Below are 24,021 nucleotides of genomic sequence, written 5' to 3' on the forward strand. Positions count from 1 at the left end.
ATTCTGGAACAAATTGTTATTATAAATAACATCAGCTTACCAATCATACAGAAACAAAAATATATTGTGGATTTGGAAAAATAATTATTAAACACAAAAATAAAATGCTATTGGAAATGCATCTCTTAATGAGATGAACGGTTAATATTTCCACATATGAATATCACTTGGACAATACAGGATCAATATTACAGCTCCTCCTAGCTTTCTTTATGTAGATCTGTTGAAAAACCTTGTTCACATAAGTCAAGGATATTGAAGTTTTATATTAGTAGTTACAGTTTTTTGTACCACTTCTAAGTTTTATGCTAAAAATCAGTCATCTATAATCAAAAATTATTTTTAATTATCTCTCCATTGTCAGCTCAATTAGATCCAACATCAGTCTGAAAGTGGATTGAGAAACCATCTGATTTACAAAAGGATTTTTTAAAATCTAGTTACTGAGGACATCGGCTTTTCAACATCTCCATCAGTATTTTGACTTCTCCCTTATTCGAGGCTCCTACCCCCTCAGCAGTGGTTATACCCCAGGCAATACACCCTAGAGAGTGTGTGTGTGTATATATATATATATATATATATATATATATTTTTTTTTTTTTTTTAATGGGAAAAGGGCAATGGAAAAAAGTTACAAGAAAGAGAACCTGTACTTCCCAGTTCAGTCTTAGCCAGATAGATTTTAAGAAGTTGAGAATCTAGACATTTATTCTGTTAAATTACATGTACCCAAGGATGCTGGGTGGCTCAGTGGTTGAGCATCTGCCTTTGGGTCAGGATGTCATCCTGGAGACCTGGGATCAAGTCCCACATCGGGCTCCCTGCATGGAGCCTGCTTCTCTCTCTGCCTGTGTCTCTCTGCCTCTCTCTTTCTGTGTGTGTGTCTCTCATGAATAAATAAAATCTCTTTAAAAAATTGTTTTTTATTTATTTTTTTTTTAATTTTTTTTTAAATTGTTTTTTAATAAATAAATAAATTACGTGTACCTAACTTATTTCTTGGAAAGTTACTGCATTGCTCACTTAGAAGAGGCTGTTCCGTTGCATTTCTATGTCTGTCCTTCCATGCACATCTAATTATTTCTTGCATCTTCCACTTCTCCATGCCTTGAGTGAGAAAATAACATCACCAAGACATTGTGGCAGAAACAGTGGGGAGAGAGTGTCAGACGCCTGGCTGTCTCTGCGGCTCCCTACATCCTCACCCTATGTGCCACCACAGCAATTATCAGTCTGATGGTCCATCTTGCATGCGGGTCTTGTAGAAACAAAGCTGCTTCTATCTTATGGTTGGGCTTTCCTTCCTGGCCTTAGAATTCTCTCCATTCACCTGGCAGATGAGAAAAGAACACACATTGTCACATCTGAATGTAAACATGAAATTACTTTTGAATTATTCCATCTTGAATATATTTGTTATCTCCCAAATCCTTGAATGTTTATATGGAATTATTAAAGTCATGGGGACTTGTAATTGTACATAGTACTCAACCTCTTTAATTAAGCTGGAAGGGCCAGTTGGTTAGATATGACGGCCTCCTGAACGCTAGAAAGGGCATGTCTGTTCAGCCTTCCGCAACGTTTTCATCAATTCTTAACAGAAAATATAACCTGTGGCACAATTCAGATCTTCCATATTCAAAGAAAAAAGTATTTGTAATACTTGTTCTAACATACATGTTCAATGATTTCAGATCAGCAAAGAACCACTAAACAAGTATTTTTTAGGTGATACAATATTCGCTGCCTTAAAAAGGGGGAAAGAAAGATAAAACTGATTTGACAGCCCTATACGTGTTTCTGACAACATATACATGTCTGATACACATGAGTGCACAGCAACCCGATTTTTCTTCAACAGGATCATCAAATAATCTGTGTTAAGCACACATTTGGGTGAGATGGTTTACAAGGGTCTCTATGACATTTGTTTTATATTGCTTCCTGAATGCTTCAGTTCATAAGTGAGAGGGGCAGCAGACCTCAGCGTAGGAGGCCAGCATGAACTCTTTCTTCCTCCCTTCACTTCTTCTGGATGGTAAGCAGTTGGCTCAAAATAGTTCAGTGGTCACTTAAGAAAATCACAAAGTTGCATAAGCTTTGGGATCAAGATGCTTTAATATTCTTGTTTATGACCTATGTGATGTCATAAAAATTAGATTTATTCAATTTTCAGAAAACAAAACTGAATTGGGGTATTTAGCAACTGTTTATTAGATTTCAATATATTGAAGTATATTAGATTGAAATCTAATTGAAATATATTCAATATATTAAATAATTTGGAGAAGCAGGCAATGTCAATCTTCCTATATCATCTGGTCTGTCCCTCCCTGCCTGCTGAGTTAGCACAGCAGCACCAGGAAGGAAACCAGGGCCTACTCCTGCAGTGTGTGATGTCTAACTTCACCTAGTGACTCGGAGTTTTTTCTAGTACTTTCCCCTGCCTTAGGCAGTTTTTTAGCAGAGTGCCTCTTATGAGAAGTCCTCCTATGAACAGTTTTACCAACACCCTAGACCGTGTATTTCTGGAAAGTTCTAGAGGATAGAGCTCTGGCAAGTACCCCTAGCAGAGCACAGAGTGACTTCACCCTACAGTGAGCTACAGCCATACCTATACCTTCCTCCCACATGCTGAGTGAAACCCCCTTCCTTCTGCATGCTGTTATTTCTTCCGTGTCCTTTCCAGACAAAGTTTAACATCATGCAGTTATGAAGTACAAATAAAGGGTACAGACTCATTTCACAGAACAAGCAATTAAGGGTGAATTTGGGGCAAAATTGGTGAGACAGTCTTACAGGGAGTGCTTAAGAAGTCAGACTAACTCCTGTGTGTTTGTGAACTACCTGCCTGCTATAAGTAAAATAATGGAAAGGAATACCTGGCCAAATATTCACTACATAATTCCCAAAGAGAAAAATAAGAAAAAGAGAAAAAAAGTAAAAATAAGTAAACATGTAAGTGAATGTGTGTGTGTGTGTGTGTGTGTGTGTGTACATGTGTGTGTCTCTGTCTCCTGGCACAACGATTTTCCTATATGGGTGCCAGTACAGCTTTCATGAAAAGATTTTCTTTTTTTCTTTTTCTGAGTTTATACTTATAGTACTGTGTGGGCTTTCAAATGACCTTACTAGTTTTATTTTTTAGTGAAATAATGGTGCGGATGATTGTTTTCTTGTTGTGGCTGTTTTATTTGTCTTAAAATTTCCCCTACTTGACAAAAAAGGTATCAGTCTTGTATCAGTACTTTTTCCATTAAAAAAAAAATTATACTGATCAGTGAAATTCAAGTCTGGAGAACATAGCACCCAACTAAGTATTTATTAATATAAACTGTGGTGAGTCTCTATAACCCTTTTATGAAAGTATAGATTTACATTTAGTTTTACATTTAGAAGTCAAAACAATAGTTGTCGCTTTATGCTCAGCAATAAAAACATGTAAACTTATAAACAGGACTTAAATAATAACTAAGGCCAGGCACTTAAGTTTCATTGTCTCTACTTAGACTATCTAGCCATAGTATTATTATCACTCTTTCAGATGATGAAAATCAGATGGAGTTAAATAATTTTTCCAAGGTCCTATAACTGCTACATAGCAGAGCCAAGATATGAATAGGAGTCTGATTGGCTCCAAAATGTTTCAGGATTTAAACAGACGTCTGACTGCCTCCAAAAACATTTTAGCATCTAGGGAAAGACAAAAACTGAATTAAGGAGTTAGAAAATGGAATTTTCAAAAAAAAATGCAAGACTAATGGGTCATTTTTTTCTAGAGAAAAGAAATGTAAAAAAAATTCACAACTTGTTTGCAAAGCTGAAGGAATATCATGCCTGTAGAATTCAACTAGTTTTCATTTCACCAAAACAAATATACATGGAGTACATTATACAGAGTATACTAATACAGGTAGAAATGTGTTCTGTATCATTAATATACATTGGTGTACCAGGAGAGAATGTGTTTGTTGCAGATTTGACTGCAGTGCCTTTATCAAATATGGACTTATGTGTATCATGTAACAAGAAACGCAGATGTGGTGGTTGCCAACTTTGCTGCAATTCCCCGTGGCCTTCCTCTCATGGTTATACAATTGCTGCTACAGTTTCTGTCATTACATCTCCACTCAAGAAAAAAGGAAAAAGGAGTGTGCCAATTACATAAAACTCATTTTGTCAGCTGATACATCCCCGTCTAACTTTCCTTTTGTTCTCATTAGTTCTGGGTCAAGTGTCCTTATCGCCAGGTTCAAGGGAATTTGAGAAAGCAATGAATAACTTTGCTATGATTGGCTTAGGCTGGGGATAGGCCATATTGGCCCCAGGACCAAATTCAGTCCACCCCTGTTGTTATAAATAAAGTTTTATTGGAACACAGCCACACCCATTCATTTATATGCATTGTCTCTGACTGCTTTCACTCTATAATGGCATAGTTGAGTAGTTGTGATAGAGACCATATGGCCTTTAAAGTCTAAAAATATTTGCCTTTTGTCCTTTTACCACAAATATTTACTATCCCTGCCTTAGACTAATCATGATCCATTGCCTGGTGTTGACCACATGGACACCGGTACTAACTGGGCTTCTTGTTAAGAAGGAAGAAAGAAGAAAAGGAATATTAGAAGAGAACCAATGGCATATGTCAGGTTACCTTATCCAACTAATTATATATAAAACCAAAAAACTATAATATATTTTCTGTTTTAAGTCACAAGATCACTTGAGACGTATAATTTTCCTGCTCCTTCATTTCTTCATGAGCCAACTAAGAAAGCTTAGAAAGGTAGAAATTTTGCAAATACTGTATAATGGAATCAAATGATGACAGTGTTGTGATATATCATGAATTCAGGAAAATAATCCTTAATTTACTTTCATATAGCACTAAGATATTGTCAGACTAAATCTTAGATACACATTGTACTGATTGATACTTCCCTTTAAACTCATTATTTTAGGTTCTTGCATACACTGAAGGACTTCACGGAAAATGGATGTTCAGCGAGATACGAGCTGTATTTTCAAGACGTTATCTTCTACAAAACACTGCTTTGGAAGTATTTATGGCAAACCGAAGTAAGACCTCCTAAATATTTTGAAAGGAAATGTGTTCATATTTGGATATTGTTTATTTACACGGTGTGATACAGTCTTCATTTTTCCCTGCTGTATTTCTCTCTTTGATATGCCCTCACTAAAACAAAAATTAAAACTAAAATTAGTTTGAAAATGTTAATCCTAATTTCTTATGGATAAAGTTATACAGAAAGCTGATTTTCCATGAAGATTCATTACTTCTACAAATAAATCATGATAGGCACTTGAAAATTATTCCTAAAATTGGTGGTTGGCTCTCCTGTGGTTTTCTAAATCATGTTTTTTCTTCTTACCACAGCCTCGGTTATGTTTAATTTCCCTGATCAAGCAACAGTAAAAAAAGTTGTCTATAGCTTGCCTCGGGTTGGAGTAGGGACCAGCTATGGTTTGCCACAAGCCAGGTAATTATATCGTATTACACATTATCTATAGTTCATTAACATATTTTAATCTCAATATGACAAATGTAAATAAGGTTATGCAATAATTATTTTAAGAACCAAGGAATTTTCTTTCTCTGCAAGCCATTTGTAGGGAAAGAGGTTATGAAAACCACTATTTTAAGAATGACAGAATAGTTCGTGTATAGTTTTATTTAACACATATATAAATGAGGAAGTAAAAAAGTTGATTGCATATTATGGCTAGCATATAACTAAGACATTTTTGCTTAAGATATTACGAAAAACTTGCCAAAAGCCTCATGATATTTGCGATTAATTGTTCTATAATCACATATAAATTGTTTTTGCAAATGCTGTATATAGATGCTTCTTCATGAAATTAGTAAAACTCTTAGAAATTGTTGAGATTAACAGTCTTGAATGACAATGTGGTTTTAGCCATTTCCTAAATCTTTCATCCTGTTATTTTAAAATATAATTTTGAAATCTTATTGAAAGATACTGATCTAATAGATAACACAGTCAGTAATTATGTGTATCACTAAATTCACTTAGTCAGTTTTTAGCTCCAAGTAACTGAACACCTGTCTAAAAGTGACTTAAAGAGGTGTTTTGCTGTTTGAGTCTTCTTTTCTAAAAGGTCTGGAGTTAAGGAGTTGCCAGTATTGGCTCAGATTCAATGATGTCAGGACCCTCAGTTGACCTCATGTTCATAAAATAACCACTAGTGCTCCAGACACCACAGTTTCACCAACCGCATGAAGGTGGGGAGGAGACATGAAGGATTCTTCCTCGAGCTTCTATGTTTTAGGAGAGAATACATTTGTCAGACACCTCCACAATCTTTATCTCAGGTTCCTTTGGCCTGAGTGAGGTCACCTTCCTGTCCTTAAAACAATTACTGCCAAAGTGGGATGAGTTTAGGCCAATCATCCTCCAAGTAAAATTCAAGGTAAACTGTACCTCTGAACTCCGGGCCACCTCGTACTTCAACAAAATAGGTTTCCTCTTGGCAAGAAAGGAAGATACCAGTGTTGAATAGACAAACAACAGTGCAAAGTTTTTTGTGTCCATGGGAATTATTGCAGAGCCCTGCATGGAGGGAAAGAAAAACTAATCTTTGTCTTCCCTCAAATAGGCTACAATCATTTGAAGGACAAGGGCTGTGTCTTACTTACCTTTTCATCTACAGCACCCAGAACAGTGCCTAATTGCCAAGTGCTTTGTAGGTGCTTTGCCACTGGAGTTAGCTTGCATTGCGGTGCATCAGCTCTCATATTACTAAGCTTATAGTGTAAGACCAATCCACTGACATGTATGTACATGCTCAGGCTATTTACTAGTAGAAGGACTAGACTGAATTAAAACATTAGTGGATAATGAAGAAGGACTTATGTAGAATACTGGTCAAAGGAAAGATGCATTTAATCTATCCAAAAAGGATAATGAGGTCAGTTTTGCAAGACTTGTTCTTACTGAATTGAAGTTGACTCATGCAATCACTACTTCCTTTCCCAGGTACTTACAGACTGTTTGTTTAATCATCAGTTCAAGAATTTTTCCAGGAATTGACATTAAGAACTGACAAATAAGTCTCACTTTTTCCTTTTTAAAAAAAAATGATCTTCTGCCTCCTGACATCTTTCTCAATGGTCATGATTCTTCAGAGGTTACCAATAGGGGTTTCTCAGTGACATGTATAAGTTCCTTCAGGACTCTTGGACTGGTCTGGACCTGGGTGCATTTAAAACAACCAGAAGCTCTCTTACTCTCTATTGTTTCCCTTTTACCACATTTGGTCTCCTTTGGCTTTTGGAAGATTATCCTTCTTGATTGAAAAACTGGAAACAAAATAGATGTTTAATAGTTTTGGGTTTGCTGTTGTTTCAAACAACCATTCTTTGTTAAAAGCCATCCGGTTCTTTGTTTCGCATCTGCCCCCCCCCCAAAAAAGGTTCAACTTGTTCTTAAATTCCTAATATTCTCAAAAGTCCAGTTTTACATATTTCCTGTTATATATAGGATGAGGGTAGGAGAAATGTTGAATCTAGACTTAGGCCTGCCACTTCCTGGCTGGGTAACAGGAACAGAACCTGGTACTTAGAAGGAGCTCAATACATATTAGTGGAAAGAATGAAGAACAATAGCACTAGGCAAGAGGAATGACGCTTTCATCTGTAAAATGGAGACAGTATCTTTTAAAAGAGATGCTTTATGAATGTCTTGAGATTGTAAACTGAAGACTTTGTAAACTATAAACACACACTATACAAATATATGCAACATATACAGACGGAGGGATGAAATAAGGGAAATAATGCTTTATAAACTAAAAGTATAGTCGCTGGCATAGGGGATGTTCTCAGTAAATGATAGCTATGGATATTAATTAATTAAAGAGGCATTCATTAGCCTAATGAATTGCTAACTTAATGGATATATTCTTTTCCTTCTAAAAGGACAAAGCAACAATCTGATTTGTAATGTGATCTCTTTGGTGGGCTTGCCCAAGAAATTGCTTAAATGATATTCGAAGTCAATGATTCTAGCAATATGTCCACCTTTGAATTTGGTAATTTTTTTTGTTTATAAATCTTATGGATTTAGCTTAGACTAAGTTCCCTAGTGTTTGATAAACTCTGCTTAAACATTAAAATCCAATGTCAAGAAAACAGAGCCCTTTATTCTTAAAACAACTACAATCCTAAAACAGTGTGATTATTATCCCATTTTACAGAGAAGAAATTTTTGAGTTAGATATGTTACTTATCCTGCCCAAGATCATAGCTCACTCTCAGTTTCTATCTTGTGTCATTTGTCATGGTTTCCCACTTTGGTCGTAAGAACACCACCTTCAACTCTGCATAATGATGGAAAAATACTGGCAAAAATCTGCACATATTCTGGATTCCATGCTGATTGTCAGTATTCGGTTAATAGTCAAATAGTCAGTGCAATTATTAACTTTGGATTTAATCAGATGCTTCAGTTACTAAAGATATATGTGGTTGTAGCCATAGGGTTGGTGATATTAAATGGTCATGTTTCATTATGATACTTAATAGTTTTTATCTCAGAGGGCAATTTTGTCTTCACCTTATCCCCCACTTCTAAAAGCATCCTACTATAGCTCAAATACATACCAACCATCCTCATTCTAACATCTAAAGTTGTTATGGGTTATTTTGGAAAGCACTATAATTTACTGTTTCCCATTTTGCTTCTTCATGTGATTGAATTATTTAATTTTTTATCATCACATCTCAGCTTCAGCCATTTTTTCTTTGAGGGTGAGCAATAAGTCAGGTCATGTAGTACGTACTTACTGAGACTCCCACTATATACTAAGCATTGCTAAATACTAAGTGTATAACAGTAAATAAAATAAGATTCCTGCTCTCAGTGAGTTTATAGTGGGAAAGATGGAGCAGTAAATAGGAAAAACTGATTCTTTCCCTAGACCTGCTTATAATCAGCTTTTCTCAATTCATTTCCCATAGCCACATTTTTCTCACTGTCATATACTCTAAGAGTGACTTTCTAAGAGTGCAGACTTCCTCCCATGATTCCCATTATTTATACTTAGTAGGATTTGTTTGATTTTGTGTTTGGGGGTATTTTTGATGGTCAGAATTATTTCCAGATTAGCAATTTTCTTCTTAAATTGCTTGGGTTCAAAATGTCAACAAAGGAATTCAGAACTTTATTATATACATTGCTTTTAGCAGGCTTACCTGAGCATGCCACAGTTAAAATTTTTGGTCAGAATAACCAAAATATGATTATAATAGTAATACCATGCAAATTAGACCAGCATATGATTATAATAGTAGCACAATGAAAATTGGACTAAGCATAGTTTGTTAATTCCTTGATAATTCAGAGACTATTTTAGCATGTTGCCATGACAACATCAGAATCATGGCTAAAGCTTATAACAAAATAGTTGTGTGAGCGGAAGTATAGCTGGGAAAATTTTGAATATTGGTACCAGTATGATCAAAAACTGGAAGCACTGTAAAAATCATATTACAAATTAATTAAGAAGTGTACTGAATTTTAGAATTGAAGTATGAAATACATATACCATTTACCATTACAATGAAGTGAATCATTAGGCTCATTGTTCCTTTGGAGTTAGTACCAGTCAAATATATGTTACTAGGAAAGTTCTTCAAAAATGTTAATACTTTAAACATTGAGTTACACCCAATTATTCTTGAAATTCTTAATTCAGATTTTAATTGGAGATAACAGGTTCATTTCCATCCGTCTTCTCTCTCTCCTTTTCCTCAACTAACGTGTATTTTAGCTCCTACTGTGCACAAGACAGTACCTAATAAGATTCCATGTGAACAGAAAAATTTGATGATAATACATGAAACAGAAGTAGCCTTAAGCCCAAACTGAGCAGTGGCAGCCATTACTATATGAAGTTTAAGTCAAATGCTTATAAGCTAGTGCCTGACTACCTATATCTACTTAACTTATTAGCATGGAAAAGATTGGCTGTATTATTTAAAAGCTACTTTACTTATCTTGAGTAGAGTTTTACCTTTTTTGCTCTTGTTGACTTGTAAAATACCCATTTGTAGCCATATTATACAAATAGGTGTTTTCATAATGGTTTATTCTGAGTAACTCAATGTATCATTTCTATGGTAGAATTTTCAAAGATTGCTAATATCTGTAATTAAAATGTATTTTAAATTAGGCTAAGGATAAGCCATAAATTACTTTAAGTGGATTGGTATTAAACCAATGTATTCATTAATATTGATTTTGAAAAGTCATGAGTTAAAAGAGACTACATTTGTTATGGTTTGCTTAATTGCTAGGAGGATATCCCTGGCCACTCCTCGACAGCTTTATAAATCTTCCAACATGACTCAGCGTTGGCAAAGAAGGGAAATTTCAAACTTTGAATATTTGATGTTCCTTAACACTATAGCAGGTAAGGCATCCCATTCTTTAATCTCATAATATGTTTGTGTTGATCCAAATCATTGGTAATGTGACTTGATAAAATACATTTTTTCCTTGAAATTTAAATACAGCACTAGAATAAATATTGAAGCACTCATATTAAGTGTTGTCAGAAACTATACAAGCCGATACTGAGGTTTTAGATGCATTTGTTGTTGAAGAGGCTTTTCCTTGCTCTCCTTTTGCCATTTCCTTCGCTGACAGCTTTGTCTGAAGGTTTATTAGAGTCAACAAACCACTGCCAGAAAGTGTCTGGAAATAATAATGGGAAAATGTAATTTCCCTACTTTGTCATTCTCAGCAATAGCAGCTAGACAGGAGAATAACAACAGGATTGTGTCTAGTACACATGTCACCTGGATTATGGCATGATTGGGTTACAGGATCTTTTTTCCTTAAAATCTTCAAATAAAAATACAAAATCAGATTGGATTTCTAAATGATGAGTAACTGCCATCCACCTCAGCAGTACCATGCTTGTAAATTAGAAGAAGGCAATGACTTTGTTTTTCTGTCAAATCAGGGGCTGTCAGTGGTTAAACATGTTTATGAGATTTAAGTTTCTCTCTTTTTTCCTAAATTAAGCTCCAAAAGCCCTTTTTCACGTTGAATTACAAAAGTTTACTTCTATAAATCAGGCTCTACAAAAACTTTTTTGGAATCAGATTAACTGAAATAACTACAGAAATACACATGCTTCCCTTTGGTTTATTGTTCTATTATGAAGAAAGGCTCAGAACCACTAATTTAGAGCCATGTTCTCTGAATCATTGCTTAAAAGGATAACTGCTTAATATTACTCTTGAAATTGATCATGTATGTGTGAATGCGGATGCTATAGAGATATACATATTAAATATGGATGATACAGATATGTATTAGGCAAGAGAATGCAATTTGTGAACAAAAAGGGATAAAAAAGTTGTTGGAAATGGTTTTGCACTCTAATCATTTAATAAATATTGTAATGTTAATGCCTTTGCTAATAGGATACTAGAGGTATAACTATAGGATTATTTCATAAATTAAATTTCATTATATCTTTATACACACGCCTCCATTTTATATATATATATAAGATATATATGATATATATATAAGATATATGTATATATGATATATGTATATCTTCATGACACATTTATGACATATTTTGTACATATATACCTGATGTTTGTGTCATGAAACTTATTTACTCCCTCAAAGACACAGGAAATGGATTATACTGTTTAATTAGCACATATTACTTACCTGTGTAGATGGGGTGACTTAAATATCTGAAATGTAAAAATGTAAAAAACTCCATTAGCATTTTCAACTAACAGCATGATGTAGGGGCGCCTGGATGGCTCAGCGATTGAGCATCTGCCATCAGTTCAGAGCACGATCCTGGAGTCCTGGGATCGAGTCCCACATCGGGCTCCCTGCACGGAGTCTGCTTCTCTCCCTGCCTACGTCTCTGCTCCTCTCTCTCTCTGTTTCTCTCTCTCTCTCTGTGTCTTTCATGAATAAATAAATAAAATCTAAGGAAAAAAATAACAGCATGATGTAGCAGAAAGCAGCTTCAATGCCTAAGAGAAGAAAGAATCTCAGATGTGCCTGCTTTGTCCTAGAGCATAGGTGGAATTTCTAGTTTTAACCCTATCTTGGACTTTAATCTTTCAGTAACCAGATTTAATATGTTCACATTTGTTGTAATAAGTGATACATTTGGTCCTATATCATCTCATTTTATACTGTTGTTTTAAAAATACTGTTTTTTGTATTTTTTTGTTTTTTCTTAGCCTTACACATTTTTGCCCACTTTGTTAGTGATTTAGAATGTAGGCATCTTGTTATTAATTCTCCTGGAGATACGTATAAACTTTTTAAGACCTTCTAAAATATATCTCTCTTATTTTTGAACTCAGAAATGAATGAACGGTTAACTCAACTTTAATTCAACTTACTCCTCATTCATTGCCTATCTTTGTCAATATGATTTACTACCCAGAATCCATATTCTTATTGAACTCCCATTTTATGGAGTCCATCTATTTTACACGTTATGAAGGATTTCAAACTCTATTAAGATTTTTTTCCTGTTAATGTAATGTACTGCATTACCTTACTTTCAGCCACATCGATCTTTACCTGATTTTTAGAATAACATTTGTTCTCTTTACATTCTTCTGCAGTATTTTTCCATATTCACTGTGTTAGGCTTTTGTGTTATCCTTGAGAAATCTAGCAGTACTCATTGTCTACCATATGTCATAGATGAGTGTATGATTTTTTTCCCTTGGCTGTGCTAGCTATTTGGAGCTGTTGTATGTAAAACTGGAAGAGGAGGTGCTATACCTCACTCTCACAACTCAGTTTCCAGTTGAGCTGGCATTAATATTAAACTGTTCTGCTCTTCTAAGATGGGATTCTATCTGTCTTTCTGGATGGAATGTGGTCTAGTTCATTGTTTCAAAGGACTCTTCAAGTCTCCATCCTTTCCCACTACATTTTACTGAAGTCAGATACACTTCCACAGTGTGGTGCAGTATCACTTATAACCACTGCCTACTTCATGCCTGTTGCTTTTTGGGATTTTCTCTGTCAAACTCAGATAGATCACAGTCTGGATAGAGATAACATTGTGATCCCTTCTGAAAGCTACACCTTGATGTAGGAAAAGACGTTAGGGTTCAAAGCTGATGTCCAAGAAAGAATTCTTGAAACATCTTAGGTGCAAAAAGGTTTTATTAAAGCATGGGGACAGGACCTGTGGGCAGAAAGAGCTGCACGGAGGTCATGAGGAGTGACCCATTATATACTTTCAAGTTGGGAGGGGGTTAGGGAGAGCCATTAGTCTCTAAGGAATTTCAGAAGCAAGACAGGACCTTGAGGGGCTGGCTAGCTATTGTTGGGATAAGGTCATTTATATTACTGTCTAATAAAACTTTAGTCATGAGATCCTTCAGATGTGTATTGGTGGGCCATATGTTTGGGGGTTGATTGCCAATTTGTATCTTGGGGGTTAGAGATAAAGGAAGTTTCCAAAGGAATTTTTATATGTTAAAGTAGACTTACAGGATCTTGGGGCCGGGATAAGATTGCCTTTTGCCCTTAGCAAAGTAGTAACATCGAGGCAGTTGAGTCTCTAGAGGAAGATCACTCTGCTTGTTTCAAGGACCTGTCAATGGACTCTAAGTAGTATGGAAATTTAGTATGTTTTCTTCTGCCTTTGTTTCACACATCACATCTGAGCAATATAGACACTGGTTGTTGTTGTTTTTTGTTTGTTTGTTTGTTTGTTTGTTTGTTTTTTTCTAGTTGGGACAGTTTCTGAGCCAGAGCATGCAGGTCATAAGGGATATTTAAGTGCCATCCTGTTCTCTTTTGAATCATTGAGGTCTATTTTATTTAATGACATAAAGAATGTAGAGGCCACAGGCTTTTTTAAAAAAGAATTTAGTAGACTTTTCCTTTATAGTGATTGTAACTAAACCTTAAAGCCTGTCTGTTGGAGACAGTGGGATAAAAAGAAGTATAAAATTAGGACTAGAAACTCTAAGCACTTACAACTGGATGAGTAATGAACTATACATAAATAAGAGAGCATTTTAAGACAGCTGATATAAGTGCTGAGTAAGAGCTGTAAATAATGAATGCTGTGCTAGCTAAGCAAAGTGGAGGAATTTTAAATATTTGTTTGTCTAGGGAGGAAGAAAAGAGTGGAGCTTCACAAATTTCTGCCAGTCAGATATGTGATGTGTTCAGTGGACATGAATACTGTATCTTGGCTGGAACAGAGAATAATAGAAGATAATACTGGAGCTATCAGTAAGAGCCAGATTGTAAAGAGCCTGATCTTAGACTCTTAGGAGTCAGTATGATTTTGGAGTGGAAGGAGATATAGCGTGGAATTTTAGGAAAATTTAGGTGACTATGAGTGGCCTGAATCAGAAATAAGATAGCCTAAAGTTAGGGAGAGCTGTTGATAGAAGAAAATTACAGGTCTCCCGATATTAAGTCAATTTGTTCAAATTTTTAGTAAATAGTTACTGAACACACCTTCTGGTGCTGACACTACAGAGAAAACTAAAGTATGGCTTCTGCCTTTGAAGAGATCATAATGTAGTCAGCAAAACACACAGGTACACCAGCAATTCCAGGAAAAAGTGATAATTATTAAAATGGGAGAATATACAAAGCCACTTGCAGTTACAGATCTAGAAGGCATTACTTTAAAAGATCAGGAAAAGCTTCTCATAGGTAACACTAACTTGGAAATTGTAATGTGAGAAAGAATTTACTAGAAAGTAAACAGAGAGCATTCCAAGAGAAAAGAAGATGTGGGGCAGCCTTGGTGGCTCAGCAGTTTAGCCCAGGGTGTGATCCTGGAGACCCAGGATGGAGTCCCATGTCGGGCTCCCTGCATGGAGCCTGCTTCTCCCTCTGCCTGTGTCTCCACCTCTCTCTCTCTGTGTGTGTCTCTCGTGAATAAATAAAATCTTAAAAAAAAAAAAGGAAAAGAAAAGAAAAGATGTGGGGTGAAGAGCTGGATTATAGTGGCAGCAGGTATGGCACAAAGAGAATGAGAGACAGAAAAGTGTGTGACTCCATATATAGTGCCATTTTACAAAAAGTAGAAATCACTGTGATGTGCTCTAGTTCAGTGGTTGACAAGTGTGGCCCCCTGACAGGCAGTGTCAATGTCACCTGGGGACTCATTAGACTCCCCTCCTCAGACTCCTCCTCAGAACTACTGAATCAGAAACCCTGGGAGTGGGGTCCAGCAATCTGCGTTTCATCAAGCCTTCTAGGTGGTTTTGATGCATATGCAGTTTGAGCACCATTGCTCTAGCCACTTAAGACCTAATTATCAGAACAATGCGTATAAAAATATTTAGAACATGCAAAATGGCATGCAGTTACATGCCGTTAACAGTCATACAAGTTTACAGAAGTAGGAGATGAGGATGAGCCAGTCTACTCAAGGGAAGCCTCATAGAAAAAGTGGGGCTTTGAATTAGCTCTTCAAGGATTTTGTCTACATTAATGATGATCCAGGCAACATGAACTCTTATAGAGAAGTAGAATGACAGTTGGAAATAGTTATGAAAGTAAATATCCTGAGATTCTCTTCCTGGATATATTCCTGCTAATTCTTCCCTGGCCATTATCCTGAAGTTTTAAGTAGGTGTGCCATCTTGTATTTAACACCAGTATTGAAGATTTAGATGATGGTTTTTTAGAGAAGCTTCACTAAAGCCAAATTGAATACATGTTAGGGAAGTAGTTAGAATTGCCAGTTTTCCTGATTTGCAGAGAAAAATGTATTTATTCATTTCTTCTTATTGGAACACTTTTCAGGGTTCCCTAAGGATCCTAAAATAAAGGACATTGGCAAAGACCTTATGTTGAACCAGTATCACTTTTACTAACATGGGTTCCACTAAATAGTCATATTGTTACATAGCAAGGTTTTAGGGATACAGCTGTTGCCCAATAAATGCTAATTTTAGGTAATCGATTGAAACTTAAGATTTATTATCACTGATAATGCTAGTGTTCTTAGTGACAAACTGTGTTTCATTTCCTGGGTAATCCAAAGCCAATACATGGTTGCTTATAGTATTATAGTCTTTCTGAAACATTTCTTTTAATATTCTTAATATCCGGAGTCAGAAAAAAGAAGTATTATTTTTATTATTTCTTTGTTCACTGTTATGTCTTTTTGAGACATTTCTTTAATATTAACAACTTTCAGGAAAAAAAACTTAAATAATAGTTAACATTATTGAGCAATTTACAATATTCCAAACATTGTTATAAGTGTTTTATGAGTATTTACTCATTTAATCCCAATAATAGCCCCTAGAGTTATGTTCTGCTCTTATCCCTGTTCACAAATGAAAAAATAAAGGTACAAGGAAGTTAGATAACTTACCTCAGTCACAGAGCTAATAAGTGACAAAGTCAGGATTCAAATGCAAGTAGTTTGGCTCTAGAGCCTTCCTCAATGACTGCTTCGGGATAATCATGGCACCATACAGTGTTTTTCTCTCATCATCTTTATTCTACTGACTGCTTAAAAACCTAAACAGTCAAAGATTTTAAATAATTTTATTATTTTCTTTTATATTTCATCAAAAGAACCTTGTTGAAGCTTATTTGCTGTCGTGACTTTTGTAGCTGGTGATATTCTAGCACTGGAACTGGGCCTGGAATTTATCACCTTTAATGTAGAACCTGGTACTATTTTCAGCTAGGTCTCAGATCCAGAGAAACCATTTCTGAGACAGAGATTTGCTTGCAGGAAGTTTATTAGAAAGTATCTTTGGGATCACATCTGTGGGGGAGTGAGGAAAACAGAACTGTACAGAAAGAGAAATTGAACCCCAAGGTGGTGTAGCAAAAGCTTCAGCAGGTCCCACAGGGAGCCAGGAGCTAGGATAACCCTTCACAGTGGTCTTGCCTGAGCCAAGTGGCCCAGGCCTTCATTACCTCCTCCACACTGCTGTCACTGGATTCAGACTCCTGAGAAACAGATGAGACTTTGGGTGAGAGGGCTTTCTTCTGTTGTGTAGTTCCTGGGGAGGAACTTAGTACCACCGGCCACAACACCAACAACATAGTCAGTAATCCAGCATTTAGGATACTCGTGGTTCTCAGAATCACCTGGAGGGCTTGCTCCAACACAGATTATTGGGCCTCATCCCCACAGGTCCTGACTCAGTAGGTTGAAGGTGAGACTCAAGAATTTGCACTTCTAACAAATCTCCAGATGATTCTGATGCCACTGGTCTAGGGTTCACTTTGATAACCACTGCATTACATCTATATTCCTTAAAGGACATACCTAAAGGGGTACCTGGGTGGCTCAGTCCATTAAGCATCTGCCTTCAGCTCGGGTCATGATGCCAGAGTCCTGGGATCAAGTTCTGCTCTGTGGGGAGCCCACTTCTCCCTCTCCCTCTGCCTGACACTCCTGCTTGTACTAGCTCTCTGTCAGGGAAATAAATAAAATCTTAAAAAAAATAAAATAAAACAAAAGACATACCTAAGGGGAATTAATTGCATTAATCTTCTGAACACTCACATCTTCTATAGCACTGCACTATCTGTGTCACACATTTTGGCATGTATGGTAGTATGTGTCCTTAGCATTTTATGTCTATATTTCATCTTTCTAATAAGATTATGAGATCACTACAGAAAAAAAAAAAAAGATTTGCCAAGTAAATGGCCATCAGATTGAACTGAATTAATACTTTGGCTTTGCAAGTGTTTTGCTTGATTGTGTGATCTATTATGTGATTTTACTAGAATTGCTGGTTGAGAGATTCTTTAAATTTCCTGGATTAAAGAGAAGGGTTACAGAGTGGGAATCTGGAAAGGTGAAACAGTCTTTCTTGGCTTCACATTTTTAAAAACACAGACTAATGTGACTTAGTAAATCTACATTTTCTGTAAAAAACCATTTTGGTTACTGACTTAAACTCTTAGACTTACCTTTTTTCTCTAAAATATTATTTTAACATGGATTCAAAGTATATTTATGCCCCATTTCTTGTTCACCATTTTTTTGAGGTCTTTCTTACTTGGCCAATTTTACTTTTCTCCTTCCTAGATCCTTTTAAAAATGAGGTTCTGTATAAAGCGTATAGCAGCAGTGTCTTAGTATTAGTACATTATTAGATTTTTTTTAGAGCCTCATGTGATATATGTGTGTGTGTGTGTGTATATATATATATATATATATATATGACTGCATATAAATCAACACATTTTATTGTATATAGATGAGTTTTGTAAAAATACATAGTAAAAGAAGTTATCGAAAATTCAGAAAACATACTGTTTTTAAAAGACACCTAAAAGCCCACACATGTCTTCATGGCCTTTGGTTTGTTCTACTTATAAATTTAATAAATACTCATTATAGAAAGTTGGAAATATGGGAAAGAGTAATTAAAAAATTAACTCACTCTTAAGCCTAGCGGTGAATACATCCCAGCTAACAATTTTGGTGTTTTTCTCTTTTTTTCTTTTTCCATGTGTGCTATCTCATTGGGAACCTGCTACACATACAGGTTCAGATTCTACTTTATTTATTTCATTAAATATTCTTGGAGGACATGATTTTAAAAACTACATGAAAGTCTAGCTCAGGACTCTGCTATAATTTATGTAACTTTTTGAAACTTTTTTATTGCTTTCAAAGAACATCAAGTTTTGGAAGATTTATGTAGAAGTTGTTTTTTTGTTTTTTGTTTTTTTTTTTTTTACTTGTAGAAGAATTTTGATGATGCTTAGAGTTCAACTAAAAATGTGGTTTCAACCTCTAATTCCTGGCTTTGACCCGATTTCTGTTCATTGTGTTCTGAAAAATACAGCCTATGCCTAATTTTATACCTTATTAGATACTACAATGAACAAGACGTTAAAACTTGGCATTCATGCATTTAAGAAAATAGTGGAGTGATTGCTAACATCGCTTTCTGTAAATGATTCCGTTAGGTCTGAGAATTTTTTTTAAAGGTTTTCAAGTTGTGTTTCATATGATCAGCTAATGAATTCAGCACAACTTCCCCAACCCCAACCTTTTTCTTCTGTTTAGCATTTTCCACTTTTTTACTCTGTGATGTACAAGCCCTCCCTGGTTAATTATGTATATATTTAGCTACTGCATGTGTTGGGCTTATTATTGTCATCTAATTAGATGTAACTTGAACTGCTTGCTTCTAGAAAAATCATTAAAAATTCTTTCCTAATGACCTAGAGATGACAAAATGTCTGTAAAGTGTGAAGAAGCAGACAAGCACAGGAACATCGCTCTTAAAGAGTGTTAATCCAGATGCTGCAATCATCTAATTAAACAATATTTTGCTGTCATTAACATTTTCACCAAGGAATTGCAGTTATAATTTCTTTGTCAGCTGTCTCTAGATCACTTTACCTTCAAAACTAAAGTGCCATATAAAAACATTAAATTGGATGGTTTAATTAAAAAGTTTTTTTTTTTAAATGAAGAAATATATCCAGTGTTTCTGAGATCTCATTTACTGCTCTTCACTTTTATTATTTGAGTAGATTAGTGTCATAGGCTTACAATATTTAATATTCATCTTCTAAGATAAAACCTTATAAGCATAGTTAGTAAAAAAAAAAAAAATATATATATATATATATATATATATATATATATATATTATAATATATTACCACTGCTGGAAAAAGAACCCTACCAATTACAGTACAAGGTTATTTGCTAAACTTCAGTTATCCTAAAAAAAACACAAAACATAAAAAACAAAAAACAGAACAGAATACTTGATAAATAGGTGCCTTCAAGTAACAGGTTTTACTTTGGAAATACTTCACTTTTTTTTTTTTTTTTTTTTTTTTTGCTAATTTAGTAAACAGTCCTTTTTTTCATTTGTTTCACAAAGATGTTCAGTAAAATAATTAAGTAACAATGCTAATTTATGAATGAAAAATCCCAAAGTACCATTTAACTGTTCTTTTACCTCCATGTGATTTTTAAATACATTGTGAATTTTTAATTTAAATAAAAAATATATGTTGACCTGCCATAATGCTTTTCTGTGAAAATCTCTATTGAGAGAGGTTTGACTTTAACTGTGTAAGTACATCTATTTGTACTTACATTTATTTGTATTTGTAAGTACATTTATTTGTAAGTACATTTATCTGTAATATTTATTAGAATGTAAGTGGTGCTATCAGCTTATGAGTAATTTTAAAATTGCCAAATTTCCCTTTGAATTTATTTTGAAAGAATCTTCCAAATATTATTGAAAGTGAATTACGAGAAATGTTGGACAGAGCAGTTGCCATAAACTGTGACTGTTGGTATCTATCAATTTTGTGTGTGTTTTAAAGATGATGGTTACTTTCTTTGTATTTTTCCAGAAATACCATTCTATGTATTAGATAGATATTAGAAAGTCATTTCTATTAAAAAGCTGGTGCCTTCAAATATGGTCTCTGTTTTTATGCTGTTTGTATTTACATGATACATTTAAGGACTGAATAATAGAAATTGGCTTTTTAAATTTTTATTTTAACAGTTTTTTTCCCTTACTATATCTGGGATAAAATTTCACCAGAAGATTTTAAAACAATTATGATATCTAATTTTCAGCTATTTTATTTATATAAATAATATAAATATGTTATATAATAACAGCAACATTAGTCTATAAAAATATACTTACTTACTGGAAGACCTATTTTTCTATGAAATCTACAGATTTTTAAGTAGAATGGTAACCTAGAAAATTGACAGGCTTTAATATGCCATGGGCCCACTTAGAATCCCAGAAATAGCTCCGCCAGCCAATCTGGAGTCTCTGTATCTATACATATATAGAAAAAATACTGATAGTCATCAAGTGTCCTAGGTTAACATATACATGAGCTATCAGTAATGCATTTTAAATTTTAGAATTTTACATTTTGTTCTTTTACAGTGATACTGCTTTAGCAAAACATTCTCATGCACAAGACGTTAATAAAGTTTCCGGGGATCCCTGGGTGGTGCAGCGGTTTGGCGCCTGCCTTTGGCCCGGGGCACGATCCTGGAGACCCGGGATCGAATCCCATGTCGGGCTCCCGGTGCATGGAGCCTGCTTCTCCCTCTGCCTGTGTCTCTGCCTCTCTCTCTCTCTGTGACTATTATAAATAATTTAAAAAAATAAATAAAGTTTCCGAATTTTTGTTTCTTCTTATCAGTGTTACTCTTCACTTATGAACATAAAACAGGGGCATTCATTGGCTGAGCTGTCTAGTTGCAGACATTTCCCTCTAGCTTAACAGGCATGTTCACAGTGTCATTCTCTCTTATATATATACTGCTATGTTTTTACATAGTCTTCATCTACCAAAGAAACTGTCCTGCAATTTTCCTTTTTCACTTGGCTGCTGATTCATCTTTTAAAATGTGATTGATCTTATCCCATTTTTATCACCTATGTATTCATTCCTTCAACAAACATTTATTGCCAGATCATGTTTGAAATTAAAAATGAAACAAAACCCTAGACTCTAAAGTCGTGTTTACAGAGTAATGGAGAAGCAGACAAACAGCGATGTGTATTAGTGGCAACATACATCTGCATGAGTGCTGTGCTGGGAGAACAAAGAGGGACCCTAACCTGCCTCTCACCTCATTCCAGGAAGTAACATTCTGCTTTCTAGCTGTTACCTACATCTATAGCATATTCCTACATCAATTTACACATTTAAAACAATAGGTCATTTTGTTGTAAAATGCAGATTTGTATAGTTAATAGATAAAATAGTTACCCAATAAAATATTTATGAAATAGATGTATTAATGTGATTTGGTGCTTATAATAGCAGGTTTAGTTCTCCCTTGGATTATGGTTGTTTTTTTTTCTATTTCACAACCACATTTACCAATCGCTACAAAAAGTAGGTATCATTTAATGACAATTCTTAATGCCAAACAAGATAACATATGCATATCTACCTTACTGCTATGCTATATGTGATGTGTGCTCTAAAGCATTCTAGATGAAATCTGTATCACTGAATATGGTGAAATTGTTTTTTGATATGAATTCAAATGGAAATTCAAGAAGTTACCTATGATCAGAGTATAACATAATTTTACAAAACAAAAATCTTGTCCAACAAAAGTTTTCTTTGGATGCTGTTTCTTTAATAGTGATTCTCTTAATTTCATCTGCTCCTGTGTTATTTTCAGGACCAGTTTATGAGGGTGAGCCAGCGCTGTGCATTCCTTAAACTTTTTACCTTCCCACTATGCTTGGATAGCCTACCTGAACCTCTTAAGTTATTCTATCAAAAAATAAACAGCAAACCCAACGTAAGGTCCAGCAGCTCTCCAACATTATACAAAAGAATATGCATGGACCTAAAGGAGTGAAAGAAAACACATGAGACATCTGCCTCTGAAATTTCCCATACTGGCTTCAGAGTACTTCTGTTAACTTATGCATTCATAACGCTTGATATAAGTTCGATATAGTCATCTGTACATTGGGAATATATTTCTGGATACATAATAACTGTAGTAGAATACCATCACATAACCAGCAAGTAAAGGTCATCAGGATCCCTCATCCATGATCCCTTTCAGGGATCTTCACCCACAAAGCTCTGCTTTTCAGATGCCAGTAATATCTTCATCATAGCCATGGAGATTGCAGTAGGTCAAGATTGAAAGTGTGACGTATCACTTCCTCTCAGGTTCTGTAGATTTGAACTGAGTACCATGCCCGTGGCTGCTTGTGGAAGCTGAGAAATGTGGTCTAGCCCAAGAAGAGAAATGAATTATGATAAATGGCACACAGTCTCTACCACAAGCTTATATTATAGAAAGTAATTTTAGCTATTCATTTCTTAATTATTATTGAGTGAATCCACTTAAATACATTTTATTAGGGTACTTTTGATTAAAAAGACATAGTTCAATAAACGTGTTACTCTTTTGTGAAATCCAATAGTTTTCTTGTAAAAGAGCAAGAATAATTTCATAAACAATTAGGCCATACAGATTTTCATTTCTCTTTTTCTTTACTAGGACGGACATATAATGACCTGAACCAATATCCCGTGTTTCCATGGGTATTAACAAACTATGAATCAGAAGAATTGGACTTGACTCTTCCAGGAAACTTCAGGGATCTATCAAAGGTAATTTTCAAGTCTATAGAAGTCAATTTTCTTCATAAAACCTTATTCTAAAAGCATTTCTACTACATATATATACATATATATACATATATATATATGTATATGTATATATCCAAATAATGTTTGTAAGAAAGTAAACCTGGGTCTTCTTTTGTAGTCAACATTTAATTCTGAATTGTTAAAAAAAAAAAAATTCTGAATTGTTAGCATAGGTATTAAGCTACCAGAAGATAAATTAGTACTAGCGTAGACAAGATGAAATACATATTTGAGAAAGAGCAGTTTTAAGGGGAGGTTGCTGAGATATCCTTGGTTTTAAAGGTCAAAATAAAAAAAAAACCTGCAATGAGAACAACATACGGTTGCAAATTATTTCTGTGATATATTTCTAAGGTGATAGGAAATGTAATCTTGACCATAATGCACATACACATGCACACACAGCACACACACACACACACACTGTGTAAGGAAACATACTAGTGAAAAGAAAGTAGGGGACAATAATTTATCAAGAATCTCTTAAGATACAAGAGAGAAGGGATCCCTGGGTGGCGCAGCGGTTTGGCGCCTGCCTTTGGCCCAGGGCGCGATCCTGGAGACCCGGGATCGAATCCCACATCAGGCTCCCGGTGCATGGAGCCTGCTTCTCCCTCCGCCTGTGTCTCTGCCTCTCTCTCTCTCTCTCTCTGTGACTATCATAAATAAATAAAAATTAAAAAAAAAAAAAAGATACAAGAGAGAAGTTTTGGCCCCCAGAAAATGGCAAGAAAAAATACATAAGGGTAGAAAGAATAAAAAAGCAATTTTGTGGTTAGCTTATCTCATTTGTCCAGAGGAA

At 35.0% G+C, this 24,021-nt stretch overlaps 1 protein-coding gene across 9 annotated transcripts in view; it reads left to right on the forward strand.

Annotated features, from left to right (window-relative positions):
• NBEA (neurobeachin) overlaps positions 1 to 24,021 on the forward strand; it is a 664,605-nt gene that overhangs the window by 538,682 nt on the left and 101,902 nt on the right. For all 9 annotated transcript variants that reach the window (XM_041767622.1, XM_041767623.1, XM_041767626.1 and 6 more), the window contains 4 exons: positions 4,968 to 5,085; positions 5,405 to 5,507; positions 10,349 to 10,464; positions 23,068 to 23,180. In XM_041767622.1, coding sequence (XP_041623556.1) covers positions 4,968 to 5,085; positions 5,405 to 5,507; positions 10,349 to 10,464; positions 23,068 to 23,180 — 450 coding nt within the window. The remainder of the gene's footprint in view (positions 1 to 4,967; positions 5,086 to 5,404; positions 5,508 to 10,348; positions 10,465 to 23,067; positions 23,181 to 24,021) is intronic.

Source organism: Vulpes lagopus, chromosome 8 (genome assembly GCF_018345385.1).
Source record: "Vulpes lagopus strain Blue_001 chromosome 8, ASM1834538v1, whole genome shotgun sequence".
NCBI lineage: Eukaryota > Metazoa > Chordata > Mammalia > Carnivora > Canidae > Vulpes > Vulpes lagopus.